At 32.9% G+C, this 18828-nt stretch overlaps 1 protein-coding gene across 6 annotated transcripts in view; it reads left to right on the top strand.

Annotated features, from left to right (window-relative positions):
• Positions 1-18828, top strand: part of LOC145296850 (mutS protein homolog 5-like) — a 1881756-nt gene that overhangs the window by 1408837 nt on the left and 454091 nt on the right. For all 6 annotated transcript variants that reach the window (XM_080142982.1, XM_080142983.1, XM_080142984.1 and 3 more), the window contains one exon: positions 10901-11022. In XM_080142982.1, the coding sequence (XP_079999108.1) occupies positions 10901-11022 (122 nt within the window). The remainder of the gene's footprint in view (positions 1-10900; positions 11023-18828) is intronic.

Below are 18828 nucleotides of genomic sequence, written 5' to 3'. Positions count from 1 at the left end.
AAGAAAACAACGTAAAAAAATAAATAATATTTATGTATGTGACATGTATATTTCATGTTTTTTTGGGGTTTTTTTTTTTCATATAGGTTTTATTCATTAAATTTACTAGTGTAAATGTTGCATTTTAATCATTGAAAATAATATCATTTACTGCTGCTTTGGATACAACTTTTACTGGTAAATATTTGTTCGCTAATCGACGGCTATGTTTTATTTATTGTACTAACCTGCAGAAGTTTAAATGTAATGTGAACAGACATCATGCAGGGTACTCTGAGGAGTTGATCCTCACAGTACCCTGTTATACACTATCTAAACCTTATGTTCCAAGTGCCTTGTTTTGGGTGAAAAAGAGTAAAAAAAATAAAAAAAGAGTAAAGATTTACTATTGTAAATGTTGTTTTTCAATTGTAGCTAATATTATTATTTACTACTGCTTTGTATATAACATTAACATTTGTCCATTAATGCACAGTTATGTTTTAAGATTTTTCTGTTTTTAGAATTAGATTGTGCAGATAAGTGTTCTTACACACACACACACATACGTGTGTGTGTGTGTGTCTATGTCATTTTTATGTGTTATACATCAAGACGTGTCTTGAAATAATTGACCAAACTTAAGATTATCCCTAGGCAATTCCAGAAATCCGCAGGGTGCAGATAAATCTCTGTTAGTTTTGATATGTTGACAGTGAAGGATTGTGTTAGAGATATACTCATGTGTTATGCAGTCTGGATTGCGAATGAGATATACTCACCAGGCAGCATGTCCCTTCTTTCTTTTTTAACAAGTATACGGTTTTCTCAAAGAAATGTTATTCATGGAGAATTCAAGTTTGAGACAATATCAGCTTACTACTAAGAATATATCAGAAGAGTTGAGTTGTAGCCCCATTTTTTGTAATTGTTTTGTTTGTTTAGGCTGAATGAGGTAAAATGTTATGAGATGGTGTTATATATATATATATATATATATATATATATATATACTAGACTACCCGTGACCCGTTGGGTCAGTATTTTAGATTAGCTATGGAATTAATGTATGAGCGTGACACTTCTGACGTAAAGAAAATAGTTTTTGTGACATAATTTTCAAAAATAAACAATTATAAACAGAACGATTCATAGAAATCTATCTATATTCTTTTTTGATTTTAATATACTTTCATAGAAATGTTTCGGTTAAGAAACATTTCTATGAAAGTATATTAAAATAAAAAAAGAATATAGATAGATTTCTATGAGTCGTTCTGTTTATAATTGTTTATTTTTGAAAATAAAAACAACAAAGTTACAGCCATTGAATTATAAGGGGTTTGTCATACTTATAGGTAAATGTGCACTGAACAGATACCATAATACTTGAAGTTGAATTCAAATTTTGATACATCTTTTTTAAATGAAATTGTTAGTTGAAAGTACAGAATAGTTTAAAAAAACACTCTCCCCATGTTAAGAATAGCTTTTTAAATAGAAAATGAAAATAAAATGTAACTTTTTTCATTTATTTTAAACAAACATTCATGACCCATTGGGTCAAATATTTAATTTATGTTAATAATAAGGTCAATAAAACTAATTAAGACAATGTGCAAATGAACGATGTAAAAAAAAAAGCAGAAAGCATTAACAATTGTTTATTTGGATTATTTAAACACGAAAAAAAAAAACAATTGGGACGCTGAAAATGTACACAGTAAAACAATACGTTTTATTGTGTTGATTATTTATTTGTAAAAAACAAACATTTTCGGGGTTATTTATTTATGTTGGTAGTTGTAGAAGAAAATGTATGAATGTTTTTAAGAAAGGTGTATTAAAAAATGGAGAATAAATTAAAAAAAAAAAAGGAAGAACGTGGGTAAATCGCCGTTGTAAAATGCTCTTATAGTTGTCAACGGGTTAAAGTTGATTTATTTGTAAGAAAATTGTGACAGTATAGTTGTAATACAGAATAGTTACAAAACATCCCCACCCTTCCCATGTTAGATAATAATTTCTAAATAATAACGCTAATATTTCAATCCGCAGGTCAAATTCTGCAAAAGTATCAATTTGTGTTTATTTTTTTACGCTGTTATGGATTTATGTTTATGTGCACATGCGCAACTGGAAGTCGTAAACCAGATGTGTGGTTACAACACTCATTACAAGGTCATTTGAGTTTTATAATTATATAGATATAATGTTAGATCCACTTTGAAGTGTAAATAGTGTGCCTTTTCTTATAGACAAGTTTCTGTTTAGACAAGGTTGCACTTTATAGTATTACTAATTGTTTGCCATCGTGAAGTGATCCCAAACAATAATACTATATTAATATAACTCATTTGAAGCAGAACCTATTACAAAGTATCCAACTGCAGTCACTGTGGACGAGGTTTTGATTATTTGGTTGGTTTTTAATGGATTCATCTAGAGTCATTTTAAGGCCAAACAGTTTTGTTAAAACAGCATATATGAATGCAGTTTGATTTTATACCAGGACGAAAGATCACTGGTGCTATATTTATTTTGAGACAAGCACAATATGGGAAGATTGTAGATGCGTTTCTGGTTTGTGAAACTTTTGTTTTATAGGTTATTATTTATTTTTTAGATTTTCCAGTAGAGTCCAATAGATTTTTTTATATCTTTTATTTGTACATTGCTAAAAAATTTTCTAGGTTGTTTACGTGGAAGAACAGGGATCTTATTGTTTCAAAGTCTTTACATTAAATTATTAGTATGCCATGATTCTCCCCAGAATGTGCTGCTGCTATCGCGCACAGAAATCACTTTTTCCATAACTACCAACATAATAGATGCACTGAGACTAAAGCTACTTTCAGAAACGCCATCAACCACTATAAAAGAGTAATAAAAAATGCAAGAGAGCTATATACCCAGTCTGTTAAATCCAAAGTAGCTGATCGGCGGCTTGGTTCGCACCAGTTTTGGCAAATAACAAATAGGATCCTGAACAGAAGTGTGCATTCTATCCCAACCATTATCAATGGACCAGAGGTCATCTTGTCAGCATCAGACAAGGCCAAACTATTTGCCAAGAACTTTGCAGCTAATTCTACCCTATGCGACGAAGGCCATCAACTCCCCATATTTCTTCCTATAACACAGAACATGCTAGGTAACATACAAACATGTGTGCATGAGGTCGCCAAGCTAATAAAGAACCTTGATTCCAATAAAGCAACTGGCCCTGGAAAACCTCATCAGTATGCCCTGTATTTAAGAATTCAGGTGATAAGTCATCTCCCTCTCAGTACAGGCCAATAAGTCTCCTGTGTGTTATGAGTAAGTTACTGGAATCCATATTAAATAGAAAAATAGTCAACCACCTCAGCAGAAATAACCTTCTTAGTGAGACACAATATTATTTCCATTCTGCAAGATCTACCGCAGATGTGCTGACGGTTATATCTCACAGGATTAGTGAATCTCTTGACAAAGGCTTCCTTTCTAGGGCAATTGCTCTTGACATATCAAAGGCCTTCGACAAGGTATGGCATAAGGGCCTACTTCACAAGATTTCCAGCTACGGTATAACTGGAAATGTTTTCTCAATCATTAAATCATTTCTCTCCGATAGGCTCATAAGAGTAGTGGTCGATGGACAAAAATCAGAAGCCTGCAGTATTAATGCTGGAGTCCCTCAAGGGTCAATCCTGGGCCCAACTCTCTTCCTGATCTACATCAATGATCTCCCTAAACACATACTTAAATCATTCGTTGACATCTATGCTGATGACACGACCATCTATGGCAACACATCAAAGGCTGTAAATGACAAAGTTCTCTCTGATTCTCTCTCCTCTGATCTTGAGTGCGTGGTTCAGTACGGGAGGACCAAACTTTACATCATCAACGCTCTGATCCCCATCTGGCATCAATTGAAATGGATGGCTCTCGTCTAGGAGAAGCCCCATGTTTTGACAAGCTTTTGGGTTTGTCCTTTACTCCTGACCTGAAATGGAACACGTACATCAAGTCTGTTGCCAAGGTCGCTGGAAAGATGGTGGGATCCTTCTACCGCTCCAGAAGATATCTCACTACTTATGCAATTATCTATCTGTATAAAAGCCAAGTACGCCCAAGGATGGAATACTGCTGCCATATCTGGGTAGGAGCTGCTAAAAACAGCCTATCCTGCCTTGACAGAGTACAAAATAGACTTCGTGGCTTAGTGGGGGATGCCCTTTTCTCTACCCTGCAACCTCTCTCCCACAGAAGAGACGTTGCGAGCCTATCGTTGTTTTATCGTTATTTTCATGGCAAGTGCTCGTCTGAACCCCAATTTCTGGTTCCCCCTCGCCAATCTTTCATGAAAAATACCCGTCTAGCTGAATCCACTGTGAAAAATTTTCCCCACTCTTTATCTGTGCCTAAATCCAAACGTAGATTCCATGAGCAAAGCTTCTTTCTAAGAACTGCATGCCTGTGGAACTCTGTTCCGTCTGCCTGCTTCCCACCTGACTACAACCTGGATGTCTTCAAGTCCAACGTTAACAAATTCCTAATGAACCGCTCCCTTAAGTAAACACTTCATTAAATCTCCACACTAACGTACTGTACTTGCAATAACCCTTATCCCTGAATGGCTTCCGGGCCTTGATAAGTGGTGACCACCGTGTGTAAAAAAAAAAAAAAAAAGTATGTATTTAATGGACATAAGTTTGTGATATGGTATTCATAAAGGGGGGGGGTCTTCTTCTTTAAGAGATGAGAGTGTGTAATGACGGTATGACCTAGCCATAGTTTGATTAGAATTGCTTCCTTTTTCTGCTTTCTATATCTCAGTTGCCATTCTTTGATGGTTGGGAATATGTGGTGTAATTTGTTATTAGAGCAGTTTTTCCATGCTACCTTCTATTTCGTGAAATATATATGTTAATGTTTTGTTGGAAATCTGTATGGAATCTTCATATCAGATTGCTTCATTTTAATGGCTTCTTTAGCTACTGAGTCGGCTTTTCCATTACCCCTGATGCCAGTTTAGCTAAGTTTTAAATATTGCCATAATCAGTCACATTGAATAGGCACAATGTCAGCGAAATTTATGTCCTTAACAATAGCTGGTGATATACTTTGTTACGAAGTGCAATTAACATTAGCCTTAACATAACTTTTATCACTAACAATAATAATAAATTGTCAAAAACATAATAAACTTATATATATGAAACAAGTTCAAATATATTTAAAAAAACAAACTTTTTCACAAGTGTTTCATGTGGTCCAAAGATATTAGGATTCACATGTTAATCAGAAATGTAGACTGAAACAATTGTATGTAATTAAAAACCGTTTCATAGTAAATTTATGATAATTTGTTATTAATGTGTTTGATGTTATTTTTGTAATATATTAGCAATTTATGAAAATATATGGCAATTAAGCTATACAGAATCTTCCACATTTTATCTCCATACAGGGATAAAACATTGAAGATTCTATGTAACTTAATTGCTATATATTTTCATAAATTGCTGTCTAGCTCTATTTAACGTTGTTGGACACTCTTGAAGTTAATAATAGATACTAAGATATTAAATGACCTAACACATAGTATATGAAATAATTGCGCACACACACACACACAAGGTGGCTTCATAGCTGTGTTCGAATTTTTTGACCGGCAGAAATTGTCATCCTACGCTGGGAAGAGGTAATTAACTAGCGTTTATGCAATGTTCACGTCTTCCTGTCGTTAGAACACTATGGATTGTCTAATATCTGTGCTCGAATTGAGTGTTTATTAGTTCTTAACTCTCTCCATTCATGTGGCAATTGTTTGGTAGTCCGTAAGTAGAGAATGGAGTCAAATGTGGCTGGGTTCGAATCTTCCCACCGTCATAAATGGTTATCCTACACTTATAATTGTGTAAGCATGAAACACCAGTGGCTCTAGATATAAAAGATATATCTATTATATATATATAAAATATGTACTATATACGTTTGAAGCCAAAACATCGCATTATTACAAAATAAACAGACATTTATTTTGTTTGAAATTCATAAATATATTTCAAAAGAAACCTTCGTCATCAGTATGTCTTTCTTTTTTTCTTTTTGCCATGTTGTTGTTGGAGCAGAGAATCGGCAAGTAGAAATCCGTTTGTTGTTTTTACCCTAGTTTTTTTAAATCTCGGAACGGTGTGTTTGGTCACGCGGGATTCACGTTAAGATTTTTGTTCCTTAGAAGAAAGAAAGACATCTATAGATATAAAAGCAAAAATGTGTGTGTATGTATGTTTGCTTGTATGTATGTATGTGTGTTTGTATGTCTCGCAAAAGCTTTCCAAACGGGTCACAGATTTTTGCCAGATCGGTATCATTTTAAACTTCCAAACTTCACCCAACAAATATCGAAAAATTGGCCAAAAACGTTAATTTCTTCACCCTGAAATCAGCAGTTTTCTACAGGGGTGGGAGGTCAGTAAAAACCGTCCTCTCATGACGAGTTCGGTTCTACGTATCCTAATTTAGTTCAAATATTTGAAAAACTGACACAATTTTGGTGACGTCGTCTTAGCTCAGTTGCTTAGAGCGTGACCTCATTATTTAAAGGTTTTGGTTCGAATCGTGGTGTGAGATGTCTTTTTTTTTTTTTTTTCGATTTTTAAAATTTTAATATTGAAGCAGGGTTATTCAAGCCATTTTTTACATGTTTTCAGATTTTTTAACGTTCGTTTTTCTGTTTTTTTTACTTTGCTTATTCTTAGGTTTACTTTGCTTATTTTTAGGTTTTCATTAACACCCCCACCCCCACCGACCACACACACCCAAAAACACCCGGGCAACGCCGGGTACCCCCGCTATTATAATATAAATCAATATAAATTTCAAACAAAATAAATGTCTGTTTATTTTGTAATAATGCGATGTTTTGGCTTCAAACATATATAATACATATTTTATTTTATTCAAACTCAACCAGCGCTTCTAAGGAATAAAAATCTTAACACACACACACATATATATATATATATATATGTGTGTGTGTGTGTTTTGACTTGGGTTAAAAAATATTTTGAACTAAAATACTAGTATTTTAATATCCATAAAATATTACCGTTTTCATCAGATAAAGTTGAAAATATGAATAATATTCTTATTAGGAATTATTATTTGACTGCTAAAAGTATTTTTGATCAAGTGTTTTACTTAGATTTAGTTTTAATACCACCTTAGCATACATTCATATATATATATATATATAAAACTTATATTCATATTTTTATGCAATTCAATTTAGATGGCATATTGATAGTGAGACTATCTGACTGCACCAGACTCAGAGATGTGTGTAGTAGCGTTATGGTTACCAATACCGACATCAAAATAAACAAGCTTACTTATGGAATTAGAATTCTTTTTCCTTGCAGAGTTGGACACACTTTTTTTTTCAGTCTCCAGGACTAGAACTTTCTTATGTTTATATATATATATATATATGAAATAAAATGGAGGTGGAAGGACCTGGATACTCAACGTTTCGCCCGATTTATGCGGGCTTCTTCAAGAGGGATGGTCCTTCCACCTCCATTTTATTTCATATCGTCGGATTTAATCCAGCTCAACAATCATATATATATATATATATATGTGTGTGTGTGTGTGTGTGTGTAAATAGGTCTTCATTAGTGAGAGGAAAATGTATCCACTATTAAAAATCTATGTATTAATATGCATAATTGTTACCATCTATGCATCATTACTTGTCTAACTTTCATCTGTGCATCATGCTGTAGCCACCAGATGCCTAACTTCATTTTTGCACTACAAACATAGAAGGCTAAACATGGAGGAGGCATGAATGCAAATGGGGTAGGAAAGAACGGAAAAAATTCTCTTCTGTTGATATGCAAGTGAGAAAATATTATTTTACTAGTGTACAAAAAATAATGAAAAATATATCTATAAATTATTGGTTCACCGATTTGTTCATCGATTTGTTCCCAAAATTCTCAATCACTATTCATTACATTTTTCTGAAACTTTAGACAAGTAATAATGCATTACTTAGGAGGACAGCTCATCAAGAACTTGTTCACATTGGACTTGAAGACGACTATATTGTAGTTAGCTGGAAAGCAAGGAAATGGAAAAGAGTTTCACAGATGTGCAGTTCTAAGAAAGCTTTGTTCATGGAATCTATGTTTAGGTTTAGGCACAGATAAAGAGTGGGGGAAATTATTGATAGTGGTTTCAGCTAGACAAGTGTTTTTCATGAGTTTGATGAGGGGGGACTACAGATTGGAGCTCAGACGAGCACTTGCCATGAAAATAATGATAAAGCAGAGACAGGCTCGCAACATTTCTTTGGGGAAAGAGGTTGCAGGGAAGAGAAAAGGGCATCTCCCACTAGGCTACGAAGTCTGTTTTGAACTCTGTCAAGGCAGGATAAGGTCTTTCCAGCAGCTCCTGCCCAGATGTGGCAACTGTACTCCATCCTTGGAGGTACTTGGCTTTTATATAGATATAACATTGGATCAGCAGTGAGATATATACTGGAGCAGTAGAAGGATCCCACCATTTTTCAACCTTGGCAACCTTGGATTTGATGTATGTTCAATTTCAGATCAGGAATAAAGGTCAGACTAAGAAGCTTGTCAAAGATGAAGCCTCCCTAAAACGAGAGCTATGCATTACAATTGATGTCAGACATAGGTCAGAGCGTTGATGATGTAAAGATAGAAGCTTGGTTTTAGATGCATTAAAAATAACCACCCACCTCTTTCACCATTGCACGTGTGCTGAAGATCAGAGGAGAGAGAATCAGAGAGAACTTGGTCATTTACGGCCTTTCAAGTGTTGCTATAGATGGTAGTGTAGTCAGCATAAATGTCTATGAAGGATTTTAGGATGTGATTTGGGAGATCATTGATGTAGATCAGGAAGAGAGTTGGTCCAGGATGGACCCCTGAGAGACTCCAGCATCAATATTGTGAGCTTCTGATTTCTGCTCATCAACCACTACTATATGAACCTATAAGAGAGAAATGATTTAATAATTGAGAAGACATTTTCAGCCAGCTATACTGTAACTGGAGATCTTGTGGAATAACCCCTATCCATACCCTATCAAAGGCTTTTGATATGTCAAGAGCAATTGTCCTAAAAAGAAGCCTTAGTTGAATTTACTAATCCTAAGAGATATAACTGTTAGCACATCTGCTGTTGATTCAGCAGAACAGAAACCATATTGCATGTCACTGAGGAGGTTATTTTGCTGAGGTGCTCAACTACTTCTCTATTTAACACAGATTCCAGCAACTTACTCATGATGCACAGGAGACTTATTGAGAGGGAGATGAATGATAACCTGAATTTTTAAATACAGAGCATATTGATGAGGTTTTCCAGAGGGTTGGGAGGCAATTCTCCTTAAGACAATGCTTAAAGTACTTTGTAAGTATGAGAGCTAGTGCTGGTTAAAGCTTTTTGAGCATTATAACTAGAAGGTTTTTGATTGTATTGGCCAACTCACATACAGATATTTGTATGTCGCATAGCGTGCTTTCAGACGTGGGGAAATACAGGAAGGTTGGTGGCCCTGATCGCATAGGGTAGAATTAGCTGCAAAGTTCTTGGCAAAGAGTTTAACTTTGTCTGATGCTAACGAGATTATCTCAGGTTCATTGATGATAGTTGGGATAGAGCACATACTTCTGTCCAGGACCCTGTTTATTTGCCAAAACTGGTGGGAACCAAGCTACTACTCAGCTACTTTGGACTTAACGGACTGAGCATATAACTCTCTCGCATTCTTCATTACTCTTTTACAGAGGTTGCTGGCACTCCTGAAGGCGGCTTTAGTCTGAGTACATCTATTGCATTGAAAGCAATGGAAAAAGTGATTTCTGTGCACAACGACAGCAGCACATTCTGGAGAGAATCACAGCTACCTATCAGGATTTTGATGGACTTTTTAGGAGGCTATGAAGCAATCTATGCCTATAATTAACCATTCCACCAGGTCTGATATAAAGGGAAAACATCACCCACCATTGACTTTTGCTTTTGCATTAACTACATCGATTCAGATTTTATGGTAACCATCAACAATACTGGACATGTACCTTTCTCTTTTTACAAGGAGCTAACCCTTCAGGTTAATACCACCAACAAAATGCAGCAAAAGCAAAAGCACTTAGTCTTCTTTCTATGAAGAAGTTGTTTTAGCTATAAAAATCCCAGAGAAAAGGAAACAAATGATTTTTAGCATTTAATGAAACAAAGTGTATAATAAACTCGGTTTTATAAATTTTCAAATTATTATTATTATTATTTTTTTTTTTTTTGCCAAAATAATTATTAAAAGAGAATAAAAAGTTTTAGATGCTCATAGGAACAATGCCTATTGATATATTAATATGAATAGTTTTTTATACATGTAATTGAACACAAGTTGCTACTTTATGGATTCAGGTTTTTATATTGCTTAATTGAGATAGACTGTCTGCTCGTATTTAATGTCATTTTAATTTAAATATTTTTTAAATGCAAAGAAAAAGTTGAAAATGTAAGCGAGGCTATTTATGTTTTCACTTTAAAATGAAATAGGAGTAATCTCATTTACATTTTTAGTGAAGAACATTGTCTGGATCTGTTGATCAAGTTTTTATATACACTAATGTGTTCATATTATTGGGAAAAGTATGATTCTTCTCCTAGCTGTGCATAAAATAGCGATTTGTCTCAGATGAATCGTTGTCAGCGTTATATATATTATTGCTTTAACATTAAATAACCCAAACAAAAAATGTAAACAAATACCTCCCAATGTTTCTGATTAAGTGCATGTTAGATGAAGCCCAAACTTTATCTTTGTTAAAATTTTGATAAGAAGATAACAAAAATTTTTAATAACTCAATTTTTTCATTTTAGCTTTTGAAATTTGTAAGCGAAGACTCATGTTAACAGAATTACCTGCGATGCCCAAACATTTTGTTGAGAATGAACGTAATTTGTACATTTCTTCACTCATTCCATTTGAAAATGTCTGTATGGTAAGCCCATTTATTTTGTTATTGGTATATTTCATCATGATTCTACGTGTACACACACACACACACACTAGATTTTTTTAGCCCGTTATAAACGGGTAAAAGTTATAACACGTTGACTTATAATAGGTGCTTGATGCCAAATTGATGGTTGAATATGATTAACTTTGTGCTCATTGTTGCACTAAATACTAATCCCTAAATGTGCATTAAATTGATACCATAAAAATTAGTTTGTTGCATCTTATCATAATAAAGGTCTATACAAATTTTCAGCCATATTGGCCAAGTAGTTTCCAAGAAAAAGTAGAACAGACAAACAGACAGGCTAAGAAGTGCGTGTGTGTGTGTACATATACTTAACACTCAAAATGAGGATTACTGTTGGCAATGAAGAGGAGATAACTTTAAATAGAGTTAAGAAAGTTCTCTTGCTCAGTTTATGTAATGGTAGTCGTCTGCAATTCAATTTTTTGTTGTATTTGTACACAAGAAGTATAGTGGAATTACTGGTAAGTTGAGAGAAAGACGAATTTGTCTACAAGAAGTGTAAAACAATGGAGATGGATAAGACAGTAAAATTATTGAGGTTGTTGAGAAGTTTTCTTACCTTAGTGATATCATTGGAGTGCAGGGTGGAGCAGGTTCTAGTATGGTTGTATGAATTAGGAGTGTAAAGAGTAAGTTCAGGGAACTTCTGCCATTACTAAACAACAGATCATTATTGCTGTTAACCAAGAGAAGATTCTATCAGTTATATATGCAGTGATGAGGTATTGAAGTGAAACCTAGCCAGTGATGGTTGAGGACATGATACAAGAATGAGATGATATATGTGCATTGTAACAGGCTTAATTCTGGTGACCTAGAAGAAGATCATTGAAAGAATAGATGAGTTTTGGGGTTAGTACATTTAAAACTGTTGAGGTTCAGTTCACAAAAGAAAACATGAACAGACGTGATGAAAATGAACCTGAGGAATAAATAAAGACTTGAACAAAGTTTGGAAGTTAACTTCTTGCAGTCGTTCAATGTATGCCAGCATGTAACCACAAAAAATGCTTTCCAAAGTGAAATAACCTGCATGATGTGTAATAAAGTCTGTAAATCCAACACATGATTATACAAAGAAAACACACTTCATAACTGCCGTGAAAAATAATGCTTGACTGTGTCATTTGCAACAGGCAATGCAAATCTGCAACTGTTTTAAAATGCAACCTAGGAAATCATGGATTAGGAAAGAATGAGAAGGGAGAAACGTGATGGGATCACAATCATTTCTAAAGATAGAGCAATCACCTCATCATGTATCTATATATTTTTTACAAAGTGTTGGTTTTGGGTTATGGTTACATATGCTCTGGTGTCTGCTGAAGTGCAATTCCGGGCTACAGAGTAAAAGGTGATTAGAGACAAATAGAATATAATTTGGAAGTTATGGCATCGATTTCCCAAATATCCTGTACATAATAAATTGGATCAATGAGTCAAAAGTGGTCTAATATATACTTAACTGTTGCAATATTTTTTCTGTTTAATGAGAGTATTCTCCCTCAAAGTTGGGAGATTCTATATTTATAAACACTGCTGAGAGGAACTGACAAATCAAATTAATTAATGTTTTGCTATCAACCAATCAGAACCCAGAATTGCCCCATAAAAATTAAATCTCTTAGCATTGCAGCACATATTTATTTTGTGTCCACATGAGAAGGATCTTTTGTGCTTTGGCTGCAAAATTATAAAGTCCGGAACCTGTACATAACAGCTGCCCACTGAGAATCCTTCATCTCCAGGACTTGTATAGAATAACTACCTATCAGAAACTCTTCTGAAATTAAACATGGCTTCCAATTCAATGACAGAATGTTATGCAATACCCATATTTTTAGCTGCTGATATCGATGTTTTGAAAATAATTTTTTGACTCAAGATTAAATGTAATCTATATGTTCTGTAAGATTATCGACAGATGGAAGTTTTTTTTTTAATATTTACACTTGAGCTTCTTTTGTATTCACACACACACACACACACACACATATATATATATATATATATATATATATATATTATATATATATATATATATATATATATATATATATATATATATATGTCACATTTTTATACTCCAATATCTTTTCAGACATACATATAATCACATATATTACACGCATATTTTGTGCTTAACATTTTTCCAAGAACATGCAGAACATGCTTATATTGAATGAATATTGGCAGCTTACTATGTGGTGATATTTAGATCCTATATTTTAATATGTGACATACTACTGATCCATACATGAATAATCCTATTGTCTGGATCTTAAACTTTCACGTTTCTTTTTCTCTCTCTTTCTCTCTCTTTCTTTCTTGTAGAAATATTTTTATATAAAGCATGTTCACATGCAGGTTGCAGACGGTATCTATTCATAATTTTAAAACGCTTTTTACTTGTGTTGAAACTTCTGAATATGTAAAAGAGGCACAGAATTCTCCTTGGAATCCGTGCAAGACAGGAATTCCAAAGATTCAGGATGCAACTATAATGTAACGACACCATCATCATCAGCATCATCATATTTGGTTTAACGTCTGTTTTTACATTTGACTTCTAAACTAACCTTCCTCCAATCAGTTTTTATTTATCTTTCTTTCTTTTTTAATTGATCTTTATCAATTCCTACCATGTATTTCCCTAGCATCTCAACTATTCTACATCTTATAACTCTAAAATTCTCATCCATTTTTTTTTTCAATGTGAACAAACTAACAAAGTCTCCTGTTGTATACACATTTCACAATACTGTTCAAATTTAATCTTCCTTTGATTATGTTTTGCTAACAACATGCACACGTTGTTGTTGTTGCCTTTATCTATGTATCTTAATTCCTGGGAACTTATAGTGAAGTAAAATTTTAAAAAAAAACTGAGGAGAGGTTAATTTATTCCTAGTCGCCTGAACCGTTCATACTGGGGAATGCTAACAGAAGTGTTCAGGCATTTTTTTAGAGCAGAGTTTACTTCCCCTAGTGTGCTGGCTTTTCCAAACCCCACCTGGCTTTGTGTTTAATCTCCTGCAGAGGATGTAAATAAATATACACACGCACATTTCTATCTTCTTTATTCTCTATCATATCTGTTAATGCTAGTCTTGCATTTGCTACCAATGAAGCTTCATATGGCTAGAAAGTTGAATCTGATCATACCTTCAACCACAAGTAGAAAAGGAAGAGCACAGAAAGAGGGGGGAGAAACATTTACCAGCACAAGCAAATCATTTAGACTGCTACTGAGAGTGTGCATATTCTATCAATGTAAGAGAGTAGAAGATGGCAAGAGGAAACATAGGACAACCTTTTTGTGCCGTAGAAAGCTATCAGAACTTCATTAAATAACTGCCTATCATATACCACCAACCACATTGGTATTTTATGTGCAGATAGTTGTTGAGCCTGAGAGAGAATTCATCAACTATTTATCAGCTCTTTGCTTTTTTACTCTGTTATGTGATTAGCTATCCTCCTTATCAGTTAAGTCCAGTGAAAAAAAACGATTTAACCTTTGGTAACTATTATATAGCAGGTAGTATTGGATTATGTAATGAAAATAATACTCATCAAGTGACAGACACATGCACAGAAAATTTGAAAAAAAAATCCTTTCCTTATCTCTTTTTTTTTTTCTGATATTTTTGACTCTATGATGTTTCTTTTAAAATTTAAACAAAAAGTATACATATCCTAAAATTTCTTTATTTCCTTGCTATAGTGGGTGTTCTTCCTTCTGGAGACAGAATAGCTCTGCATGTCTAAGAATAAAACTAACAGGAACTTGTGTGGGGGATGGATTATTTTTTGTTTGAAAACATCAACTCCCAGTTGTCTCCCCTTCTTGGGTGGTTCCTTTTTGGAGCTTATCCATTGTTGAACACCTAAGCAAACAAAGTTTCAATCTCGACATATGGACATCATACAATAAACGTGTCTTGGTTCATGTGGTTTAACAGGAAATAAATCTCTTGTGTATTTTTATTGGAAAAGCGTTTAGATCCTTACTTGTTTGATAATATTTAATTTTAACCCATTTCACTCTGAATATTTCAAGATTCAAATCAGGTAGATTAATTAACTTTAACAGTTTAAAATAGTGACTAACTTTTACCCAGCTTGAAATTATTTCGCTGTTATGATTGATTTTAGGTGTATTTACACACACACACACACACACACACACACACACACACACACACACACACACACACACACACACACACACACATATATATAAACTGGACGTTTTAGTCTGTTAAAAATAGGCAAAAGTTATAATCCGTTAACTTAGAATAAGAGATTTATGCCAAATTGATGGTTGAATATGGCTAAATTTATGCTCATTTTTGCATTAAATACTAATCCCTTATCATATTTAACTGTGCATTGAACAAATATCCTAATATTTACTCCACTGCACCTTATCATAACAAAGGTCCATGCATAATTTCAATCAATCATCCCAGTAGTTTCTGAGAAAAGTGGAATGAAGAGATAAAGATATATATGAGAAACATACAGCCTAATCATGTTGACCTACAAGTTCCTGTTAGATCACCAAAATTAAACAACGTTGAGCCTGGCCAATACAAAAATGGATGACTATTTGGGAATATCAAGTGCTGTATGTGCTCTGCACTTGTTTCGGCGTTGTTTCTGGTCATTCTGGATTTCTCCTTGCTACTGGAATCAAGTAGTGCCGATTCAGAAGAGGTGTGGTTACAGATTGTGCAACTTTCACTTTAAAATTACATGGACAGGCACCCTTACAGGGAGTATTCATTGTCTCTCAAGACTGAATGGAGGCCATAGATTAGAAGAATACCCGTCTCAAGACAGGTAAAATTAATACCCTGAATAGAACGGTTTTAAACCACTACTATGTTTAATTACAAAGATTGGAATCAAGATATAATGAAACAAAATCTTAACTCTAGAATCCTTATTCTAATTTTCATCAAAATCCATTACATGATTTTTTTTTCTAAAAAATGTCTAAAATTTAAGGCTTTAGTTTAAATATCTTAAGAGAAAATTGAAATTCAGAGAAATTTGCTTAATTGGTGTTGAATATCTACGGATCAATACACATTTGAAATATAACTTTCAAATGAGAGATTGTGTCATTATTATACCAGATAAACGGCTTTTAAAATACTCTAAACAGGGCCCTACAGACAAACTTACCTCTAGTTGACCTTTGACGACTAAATATTTTCGTTTGCTAGCCAAATAGACAAGTTACTTGCCAAACCCACATGATTTTTAGAATATGACATGTTCTTTGTGTGACGAGTATGTATATCAGATTTTTCTGCGTTTTTTTAATAAGTGTAATTCTAAATATACAACAAATTTCATGTTGATACTTGAAAGTATAAACATTCTAATTTCTTCAAATATTTTTTGAACAGCCTTCGTTAAAAGAAGAGTATATTGTTCTATTAAACTTTTATTGTTTAAATAATTGTTCGTTTTATATAAAAAAAAAAGTGTAAAAGATATTTTTCACTCAGTAGGGAACTTTGGAAGATTGTCAGTGAAAGAAACAAAATCGCCAAAAGATAAGTGCTTCATTATTTCTAGTCACCACTTTGAAAAATCACTCGCAAATGCGACTGTTTCACTCGCAATGTCGAGCTCTGCTAAATAAATTGAAATTTGGGGAATATTTATAAATTGATGTTTAATAGTATCTATTAAAATTTCACCAGAATCGAAGGTATGTAAATTTTAACAAAGGACTTCTACCCCTCTCTCCTCCTTTACCTAAAACTAAATTAAACTAAAGATAACGTATATTGTATACTATTATGTCTAGCAACCGTGTTTCAAAATTCATAATGAATTTAGGAGTGAGTTCTATGTGCAGAAATATATAAGCACACACACACATGTGTATGTGTATATGTGTGTGTGTGTATATATATATATATATATATATATATATATATATATATTAGTATACTTATATTACCAGAAATTATAACATTTTTAAAAAATTATTTGTTACATCCAGTTATTAAGTTAAATGAAAAATCTTATTTAAAAAGAATATGTAAATCAAACCTGATAGTTAGTTTTTTTGTTTGGGTTGATTATTAATCAACCCAAACAAAAAAACTAACTATCAGGTTTGATTTACATATAAGTCATCACCCAAGGATAAGAGTTAATGAATTATTAGTTGAAGATGAAGAATATTGAGAGGATTGTAAATGCTAAATGAGATGAACAAAAATTGATTACTTATGAGTAAAAGTTATAGTCTACAAGTAATCATGTGGTAATGTGTTTCAAAGAGAGCAAATTCTTTGAAAGAAACTTTATTCACAGAAATTGTGAAATAAATTCAAGTATTTAATTAGTACTTAATTAATTTTTGGAAAAGTATAAAACGCTCTCTAAAAATCTTTGAAGTTTCCTAGTGCAATAAAATAATTTATTTCAATAACAAATTTGTTTTTATTATTTTTTCATATGGTGTAAAATGTTTATTCTTTTGTACTTGTTATGAAAATGTTGAAAATAAAAATTGAAAACCTAAAGAAATATAAATCTACTTTTTTCTAACCCCAGATGTATCTGTTCATAATTTAAGAAAAATAAGCAGCAGCAGTTTAACTTCTCGACTTTCAAAATCAAGATTCCGGTAAAAACAAAGTTAAAGAGAACCTGATAATATGCACAACCTTTAATTGCGATGTGATGTCCACATCTTAAACTGAGTGACTTTTTCAAAAACTATAATGTTTAATAATACTTGAAATTTATTAGAAGATTATAACCAAGAAAAAAACATTGATTATTTTTGTGTGCATCTCCCATGATCATGTATAAGCTGGTTTTCATCTCATTAATTTCTTTTGTGATCAGCTGAATCCTGTATATTTATGACCACAATTAATGTAGCATGTTTATAATATAAATTTAATTTCATACCGACCTGTTGGATTGTATCATGAATTTCTAGAATTATAAAATGACTAAATTTATTACCCCAAAGTCTGTGGAGATATGAGGCCGAATATGGCTATCCATAGGCCAATGCTGCCATTCATTAACTGATTAACTGCCATTTCAAAAATCCCCATTTTCTAAAACCACGTGATCTTTCTCAACCAATCAGAGTCTTCTGTGCCTCTCAGTACTCTATTATGTAATAGAAAAACAATTAGATGTTTTCAATAATTTTTATTTTTCAAAAGTTTTATCTGTAAAATGACTAAAAAAATTAGCTACTGGTATATATTTTGAACCAGACAAAAGTGAATTCACATTTAGCTTTTTCCAACTGTTTATATGAACAGCTAGAAAATGCCAAAGTGCTAATCCAATCAGAAGACGAGAAAGACAACAAGTTAAATTGTAAATTGATTAAATGGTGTATTATCAAGAATTTCCAACAGAGAAAAAATGGGGTGAAAAAAAAAATCAGTCAACATATAACTGTTATCAAAGGCAATAAAAGATAAGGGTTAGTTTAATGTTAGAATAAAAACAGTTTTGGTTTTTGTCTAGTTCAAATGTTGAATCAATAGCAAAAAATTATTTAACTTTTTCGTCCAAAAAAAATCATAAAAGTTGTTTCATTAATATTTGTCAAAACGACTGTGCATTTTATTCGGCTTTTTCCGGCTATTTAAGTAATTCTGTATCAGCAAAAATCGATTTTGCCTTGTTCAAAAGCTGGAGCAGTATCAAAAATTATTTTTACTTTTACAAATGTTATTTTTCATAATAAAAATC

Source organism: Euprymna scolopes, chromosome 17, assembly GCF_053919585.1.
Source record: "Euprymna scolopes isolate OS-2025 chromosome 17, ASM5391958v1, whole genome shotgun sequence".
In the NCBI taxonomy this organism is placed as follows: Eukaryota; Metazoa; Mollusca; class Cephalopoda; order Sepiida; family Sepiolidae; genus Euprymna; species Euprymna scolopes.
This window is presented reverse-complemented; position numbering and strand designations above follow the sequence as displayed.